At 41.4% G+C, this 9,169-nt stretch overlaps 1 protein-coding gene across 1 annotated transcript; it reads left to right on the top strand.

The window, feature by feature from the left end:
• Positions 1 to 786: 786 nt before the first annotated feature.
• Positions 787 to 1,767, top strand: LOC126074068 (olfactory receptor 7D4-like). The gene has a single exon (XM_049881402.1). The coding sequence runs from the start codon at positions 787 to 789 to the stop codon at positions 1,717 to 1,719; it is 933 nt and encodes a 310-aa protein (XP_049737359.1). The 3' UTR covers positions 1,720 to 1,767.
• The last annotated feature ends 7,402 nt before the right edge of the window (positions 1,768 to 9,169 follow it).

Below are 9,169 nucleotides of genomic sequence, written 5' to 3'. Positions count from 1 at the left end.
AAGAGATTAATAATAATAATTGCTATTATTAATTGGAAGGCCTGTTAGTGCAGTGGTTAAGTGCTAAGCTATAACTTGAAAGTTAGACATTTGAAACCAACCAGCTGCTCTGCCGGAGAGAGATGTGTCAGTCCTGTTTGATAAAGATAAAAGACCTGGAAACCGTACGGGGAAGTTCTACTCTATCATGTAAGTCTGCCTTGTGTTGGAATTGACTTGACCGCAATTTTTTTTCTTTCAGTATTACTAATTGAGAACCTCCTGTTCACAAAGACATTTATTTCTAAACCTCATAAAGAAGGTAGTAGTATTAACTAGATTTTTAAAAACGAAAAAATAAGGCACCAAGAGTTAACTGTCAAATCAGTAGGATGTGACAGGTCACATTTAAGATATGGATTTTCAACTCAGGTGACTTTTATACTCTAACACAGAGCTACGAGAATGAAGGAGGTATGGAGATTGTAATGGAAAAATACATACTTGTGAGTTCACATAACATGTTTTCAATTAGCTTTGAATGGTCATATTGGTTTATGTGTATAGATTCAAGTAGGAAAATTAGAACCAGTGAGTAGAAGGTAAAAAGAGATTTTTGCTAAAATATCTAAATAAGTATACACATTTGAAAAGGAAAAGCGCTACCTTTGACTGCGAGAGTCCTTGTCTTTGGAGGGACTCAATAACAAAATACAGGTGGTATCGTAAAGGTGATGACTAGCTGAGATGGTAGTTGGCTGTTCATTGAATGTTGCTTTTACTTCCTCCAGCCTACGCACTAACTACATGGAAGCAGAAAACCAAACAAAAATTTCTGAATTCTTCCTGCTGGGCCTCTCAGAGGATTCTGAACATCAGCCCCTCTTCTATGGGCTCTTCCTGTCCATGTACCTGGTCACTGTGCGTGGGAACCTGTTCATCATACTGGCCGTCAGCTTTGACCACCACCTCCACACCCCCATGTACTTCTTCCTCTCCAACCTGTCCTTTGTTGACATCTGTTTCATCACTACCACGGTCCCAAAGATGCTGGTGAACATCCAGACACAGAGCAAAGTCATCTCCTACATAGGATGCCTCACGCAGGTGTATTTCTTCATGATTTTTGCTGGACTGGACAATTTTCTCCTGTCCTTGATGGCTTATGACCGGTTCGTGGCCATCTGTCACCCCCTGCACTATACAGTCATCATGAACCCCCAGCTCTGTGGATTCTTGGTTCTGATGTCTTGGGTCATCATTTTCTGGGCCTCTCTGCTTCACATTCTATTGATCAGACAGCTGAAATTCTGCATAGGCACTGAAATTCCACACTTCTTCTGTGAACTGGCTCAGATTATCAAATCGGCCTGTTCTGATACCCTCATCATTAACATCTTCTTGTATATGTTGATTATCCTGCTAGCTGTGTTTCCCCTATTAGGGATCCTCTTCTCTTACTCTCAGATTGTCTCGTCTTTAATGATCATGTCCTCTGCTGGGGGAAAGTATAAGGCATTTTCCACCTGTGGGTCTCAGCTGTCCGTGGTCTCCTTGTTCTATGGAACAGGCCTTGGGGTCTTCCTCAGTTCTACTGTGATCCATTCTTCCCAGAGAGTCTCTATTGCCTCAGTGATGTACACTGTGGTCACACCCATGCTGAACCCCTTCATATACAGCCTAAGGAATAAGGATATGAAGGCAGCCCTGGGAAGGATGCTTTGTAGAGCAGCCTCTTAACCATGATGATGGCCACTGGCCTCAGGGCTAAATGGGCGTCATGGTCCCCAAAGCCAAACGTTATGAATTTAAATATCCTGATTCTTTTTTCTTCCTGAAAAAACATGCATCTTTTCTTCCAATTCTAAAGCAATTATGATTTGCTTTCTAATTGTTACTGTAACATTTTTTCTCAAGTCTTTCCTAAGTGAATCCTTTTGACTCTTTCCTATGTGCTGTCCACAATGTTCCTTCTTTGGTCAGCTTTCTTAGAGCTATTCCTGCAAATTCCAACCTTAGATTTGCTGCATTAATATTGTTAAGTGCAGATGTGGTTTCCCAAAAGGTTAGTCTCTCAAGCATTGATAACTTTCGCCTTCATTTGGTTATGTGTGTGTTTTTCCCTGAAGGAAAGAAAATTAAATCATACAAGAGCCATAACCAAATGCTTGCCACATCTGGACTGTGCTTATTGTTTTACACATATGATTTCATTTAACCCTGATAATATTTCTTTGAGGTATATTTTTATTCACCCTAGTTTTCAGAGGAAGAGTCTGAGATTGGGATGGATCGAAACCTTGCAAACTTTCATTGATTTAATACTCTTAGTTTGGCTATCTTACTTTTCATAAGAATAATGATGGGATTTTGAACTTCAAGGATGGGAATCTAGATTTCATAGAAGGTTTTTTCAGAAGATTCATAGTAATATACTGCATTGGATAATATGAGACTTAGATTGATTCTTTTTGGTCCTTCCTTGCTTCTTTTCTTTCCTCTTTCTTTCTTCTTCTTTACTTTCTTCCTTTCCTTATTTTATTTTACCTTTATGTCTCATCCTTGCAGTTTTAGGATATATTCCCCAGGATCCCAAAACATGTAGTAATGAAATAGAAGTTTTTTCCCCACGTGGTTTAATTTTTTGGCACTCCCTGAAGGTGTCATCAGAATGGTAGTTACACACCTGTGGGATATATTCAGAACTTCATTTTTTGAATAGATTATTGGTAGAACTGAGTCTGTTTAGTGAAAGGTAGAGTAGCAGATGCTGTCAATCAATGCTCCATCTACATTCCTTGGGGTTGTCTCACCATCTCTATTGCACAGCAGTCTGACTGTCAATGGATAGCACCAGCTGGAACCTACTTTGTCAAATGCATGGTGGCAGAAGTGACCCAGAATTAGGTATCTCCAGGGGCAGCCTTCATCGAGAGGTGTACGATATACCTCTTTACTTAGGCGGAATTCTGAGATGGGGGTTTTGCACATATTCCAGAATTTTCTCAGGATGAAAACTGCTCATTCAATGTGGTGGCTGACTCAATGCAATCTTTATCAGATGTATTTAATTCCCTGTGTCACTTCTCTCCCATCCATATTCCTTGCTCTTTTAAGTAAATTTCTTGCACTTGAATCCTTGTCTCAGTGTCTGCTTCTGTGGAAACCAAAACTAAGAAAGCTGATATAGACTATGAAGGATATTAAGGGAGTCATGAAAGGAACTGGGGACTTTGGGTCCAAAACAAAACTCAGAAGAAACAATTCACTGAAAAATAATAGTTTGTTAGTGAGAAAAGACTTGTTCGATGTGACTTCAATTCACTTTCATTCCATTAAGTTTAATCAAATGTGCATTTATTGTCTGCTATGTAAAAAGTGAGAAGGAGACCTGTGGGATATAAAAAAGAGAGAGAAAAAAAAAGATCTCAATTCAGAATAGTAAAAATAATCATATTGGTGTATATTAGAAACCGTTGTAAAGAAAAGTAAGTATTTTCAACCCGATATGAATAAATTCATGGAAAATTTTCTGAAAATTTATTTCTAACAGCTTTACTGATGTATGATTTGCTTGCCTTGAAATCAACCCATTGCTGTAATCCAATGGTTAAGTAAATTTATTGAGTTACACAATCGTCACCCCAATCCAGTTTTAGAGAGTCATGTACTACAAAGACAGAGACATTTGGTCAGAGGAATCTTAGATTGTGTTGAATATGTGGCATCCCCAATGACATAGGAGTCATGCAGTGCTCCAGGTCCATAAATATTTTAGAAAGCAATATTGTGTATTGGAGTCTTCTCCGGTAATGACCTCCTTTCCATAACTGTATATGAAACAGGTAGATAAGGAGAGTGTCCTGTTGCTCTCTCTTGTATTGCATGATTGATTAAAACAACTCCAGGAATTCTGAATTTATCCTGTAAGACATGTACTTATCATTTGGATGGCATCCTAATAGTATTTGGAAAAAAATAGTGTATTTGTAAACATTTAATTAGAGTAGGAAGAATATCTGTCCTATTTGTTTCATTCAAATCTCTTTCAATCTTACGCTTCCAGATTTACTGATACATTCATTTTATAGAAGGAATGTTTGTCAAGAAGCTACTACGTTTAAAGTGCTAGGGAGAAAGTCATGAAGAAAAATAGTTCCTGTCCTTATATAGGTTACATTTCAGTGGGGAAGAAAGAACACGAACAATAGAACCAATAAAAACATTTGAATTGTGGAAAGTGATATGAAAAAAAAAGAAAAAAAGGAGAAGCACCAAATAAATGGAGAAAGACTGTGAGATTTATTTCAGATAATATTTTCAATACCATGATAAAATAATAGAAAATGGCTAGAATGTTTTAGATAATACTTTTAATATTGTTCCTCAACAGTCTAGACCAGGGTTTCTTAACCCAAGCACTACTGACATCTTGGGCTAAATGTTCGTTGGTGGGTGTCTTAGGCCAGGTTCTCTAGAGGAGCGAAACCAAGAAAGAGTATAAATATATATATAGAGAGAGATTTATATCAAGGAAATGACTCATGAGGTTGTAGAGGCTGTGATGTCCCAAGTTAGTGGGTGGGAATAGAGGCTTCTTATGATTCATGTAGCCGCAGAGACTGGCAAACCCAAGATCAGCAACTTGGACAGCAGAGCTGCTGCTCACAGGCTATAAAGTCCAATGAATTACAGGATCAGCAGGCAAGATTGCAGGTAAGCTTCTAACTCAAGGTCCAAGAACTGGAGGTTAGATGAACAGGCACTAGGCGCAGGATCCAGAATGAGTAAAAGTCTCAGCAGGCTGTCAGAACATCTCCCTACACTCCGTGCAGGCCACACGGCGGAGGAAACTCCCCTTTGACTGATTTGCTACTCACAGCAGATCCCATTATCGGGTTGATCACATATCAGATCTCAATGGGAAAGTGACCACAACATCGCACTACTGCCAAAACACTGAGAATCATGGCCTAATCAAGTTGAAACACAACCTTAAGCATCCCAGTCCACCACTTGTCAACTTGGCTCCTGTACACATCTCCTTAAACCATACATAATCTCTGAATAAACACAATTATAAAGTCAAGCTTACACTTAACATGAAACAACGAACACACCTACAACTGAAAAAACACTTGCTGTGTTTACATCTTATATTCTATAAGTGAAAAAAACAAAAATAATGGTGCACACATAAAAAACAGAAATATTTATGACAATTACAGCCCTCTTTTCTGCAACCGATCACATGACCATAACCGGTATTTAGAACTACAGTCTTCCACCACTCATTCTGTATTCCAATTGCCCTCAGCAAGCACTTCAGCTCATCATGGTTCTTTGCCTGGTGGGGTGACCTGAACCTTCATTCCTAAAGTAGTCATGTCAGAATTGGGTTGCTGAAGTTTTGCGTTGACTTGAACGCAGGGCATGGTAGTAGTAACTTTGGTTTTCAGTAGTGCTAAGAGATGCCCTAAGGGATCTGCTGCATTCCAGACATACCCTTTGTCTTAGTCATCCAGGGCTGCTATAACAGAAATACCACAAGTTGATGGCTTTAATAGACAGAAATTTATTTCCTCACAGTAAGGTAGGCTAAAAATCCAAATTCAGGGCATCAGCTCTAGGGGAAGTCATTATCTCTCTGTTGGCTCTGGAGGAAGGTCTTTGTCCTCAAACTTCCCCCGGCTGAGGAGCTTCTCAGGCACAGGAACCCCGGGTCCAAAGACGTGCTCTGCTCCAGGTGCTTCTTTCTTGGTGGTCTGAGGTCCCCCACTCTCTGCTTGCTTCTCTTTCCTTTTATCTCTTAAGAGATAAAGGTGGTGCAAGACAAACCCCAGGGAAACACCCTTTACATTGAAGCAAGTAGACAACCTGAGTAAGGGTGGTGTTACAATCCCACCTTAATCCTTTTAACATAAAATAGCAATCACAGAATGGAGGGCTACCACACAATACTGGGAATCATGGCCTAACCAAGTTGATACACAAATTTTTGAGCAGACATAATTCAATCCATGACACTTTTCTTACCTCCATTATATAACATCAACCTGATTTCCTCTTGGTAATCATTATCAATCACAATAGCCAGTATAGTAACTCCCTTCTTTGCCTGTTGATCCAGAGGAATAAGGGGCCCAAAGTGGCCAGGTGGCATTCTTAGCTTCCAGTTGAGTGGAATCAGTGATGTGTCTCCAGGTGGAAGAATTCATCCCTTTGGAACTAAGACCTCTAGACCTGCAGAGCATAAGGCCTCAGGAAGAGGAAGCAAAAATCTTGTGAGTGTGTCACTAGGGGCAATAATGAGTGGTGCCACTCCCATTTCCACCCCTTGATTCCTGGACCCGTGAATCCTGGCCATGGGAGATACAGCACCACATACTGGACACTGGTTTCGAGCATATACAGCTTTCTGGAGGACATTGTCCCAACCCTGTAAGGTATTGACACCAATCTGTTGCTGTAATTGTGTCTTTATGAGGCCATTTCATCATTCTATCAAGCTGACTGCTTCAGGATGATGACAAACGTGGCAAGATCATTGAATTCCATAAGCATGGGCCAACTGCCACACTTCATTTGCTGTGAAGTGAATCTGTTGATCCGAGGCAATGCTGTGCAGGATACCATGATGATGGATAAGGTATCCTGTAAGTCCAAAGATGGTAGTTTTGGCAGAAGCATTGCATGCAGGGAAGACAAATCCATATCCTGAGTGTCTATTTCAATAAGAACAAAATGCTGCCCTTTCCATGATGGAAGTACTCCAGTGTAATTAACTTGCCACCAGTTTGCTGGCTGATCACCTCAAGGGATGGTGCCATATCAGGGACGCGGTGTTGGTGTCTGCTTCTGGCAGATTGGGCACTCAGCAGTGGCTGTAGCTAAGTCAGAATTGGTGAAAGGAATTCTATCCCTGCCACCATGACCACTTTGTTCATGAGCCCATTGGGCAATGACAGGAGTAACTGGGGAAAGAGGATAACTAGTTTCCACAAAACTAGTCATCCTAATCCCTTGATTGTTAAAATCTTCCTCTGCCAAGGTCACCTTTGGTGAGCGTTCACATGAGACACAGATATCTTCACTTCTTTGGCCCATTCAGAGAGGTCTATCCACACACTTCTTCCTTATAAATACTTTTTTATTTTCCAATCACGTTCCTTCCACTTTCCTGACCACCCAGCCAATCTATTGGCAATAGCCCATGAATATCAGTATAAAATTGCACATCTGGCCATTTCTCCTTCCAAGCAAAGTGAACAACCAGGCGCACTGCTCAAAGCTCTGCCCATTGGGAGGATTTCCCTTCACCACTGTCCTTCAGAGAGGTCCCAGAAAGGGGCTGTAGGGCTGCCGCTCTACACTTTCGAGTGGTGCCTTTATATGACACAGAGCCATTTGTAAACCAGGCACAAGTTTTCTCTTGCTCAGTCAACTGATCATAAGGAACTCTCCATGAGGCCATAGGTGCAGACTGGGAGGTGGAAGGTAATGTGACAGGAGTGGAGGCCATGGGCTTTTGGGTCACTTCCTCATGCAACTTACTTGTGCCTTCAGGTCCTGCTCAGGCTGTATCTCATAAATACCACTTCCATTTAATGATGGAATGCTGCTGTGCACGTCTAACTTTATGACTTTTGGGGGTCAAACAACACCTAGTTCATGAGGGGCAGCTCAGGCTGCATGGTGACTTATGTCCCATGGTTAAGCATTCCGTCTCTGCTAAGGCCCAGTAACAAGCCAAAAGGTGTTTCTCAAAAGGATAGTGGTTATCTGCAGAGGATGGCAGGGCTTTGCTCCAAAATGCTAAGGATTTACACTGTGATTTACCAAAAGGGGCCTGTCAAAAACTCCAAACAGTATCTCTATCTGCCACAGTCACTTTGAGCACCATCAGATCAGCTGGATCATACGGCCCAAGAGTCAACAACTTGCACAGCACCCTGAACCTGTAGCAGAGTCTTCTCTTCTTCTGGGAACCACTCAAAAGTAGCACCTCTTCTAGTCACTTGATAAATTGTGTGGAGTAAAAAAAAAAAATATTCTGGAGTAGCATACTCAAATGAGGAACAATCCAAAATTCAAAGAGGCCTACTAGGCATTGTGCCTCCTTTTTAGTTCTGGGAGGAGGCACATGCAGTAACATTTCCTTCACTTTAAAAGGAATATCTCAACATTCCCCACACCACTGGACCCCTAAATTTTCACTGAGGTGGAAGGTGCCTGAATTTTTGTGGGATTAATTTCCACACTCTAGCACACAATTGTTTGATTAATAAGTCCAGGGCCACTGACACTTCTTCCTTACTAAGTCTAGTCAGCATAATGTCATTAATGTCATGGACCAGTGTGACATTTTGTGGAAGGGGAAGGTGATCAAGGTCCCTGCGGACTAAATTATGATGCAGGTCTGGAGAGTTGATGTAGCTGTGAGGTAGGCAACTGAAGGTGTATTGCTGGCCTTGCCAGGTAAAGACAAACTGATTCTCATAGTCCTTCAAAACAGGTGTGGAGAAAAAGGCATTAGCCAGATCAATAGCTGCATACCAGGTATCAGGGGATGTATTAATTTGCTCAAGCATTGAGACCACATCTGGAACAGCAGCTGAAATTGGAGTCACCACCTGGTTAAATTTTTGATAATCCACTGTCATTCTCCAAGATCTGTTTTTTCCACAGACCAAGTAGGTGAGTTGAATGGGCATGTGGTGGGAATCAGTGTCCCTGCATCCTTCAAGTCCTTGATGGTGGCATTAATCTCTGCAATCCATCCAGGAATGTGGCATTGCTTTTGCTTTACTATTTTCCTAGGTAGGGGCACTTCTAATGGCTTCCAGTTAGCTTTTCCTACCATAACAGCTCTTACTCCTCTTGTCAGGGATTCAATGTGGCAGTTCCGCTAATTGCTGAGTATATCTATTCCAGTTATATATTCCGTAACTGGGGATGTCACTATAGGATGCGGTCAGGGACCCCCTGGACCTACAGTGAGATGGATGTGAGCTAAGACTCCATTAATAACCTGACATCCATATGCCCCCACTCTGACTGTTGGGCCACAATGGCATTTTGGGTTTCCTGGGATTAGTGTCAATTCATAGCCAATATCCAGTAATCTCTGAAAGTGTAGTCCCTGGGCCAGCAGTTTCAGCACCACCTGGGAGCTTGTTAGAAATGCAGA

The sequence above is a fragment of the Elephas maximus genome, chromosome 3 (assembly GCF_024166365.1).
Source record: "Elephas maximus indicus isolate mEleMax1 chromosome 3, mEleMax1 primary haplotype, whole genome shotgun sequence".
Taxonomy (NCBI): domain Eukaryota; kingdom Metazoa; phylum Chordata; class Mammalia; order Proboscidea; family Elephantidae; genus Elephas; species Elephas maximus.
The sequence above is the reverse complement of the archived record's forward strand: the minus strand, read 5'-3'. Positions and strand labels throughout refer to the sequence as shown.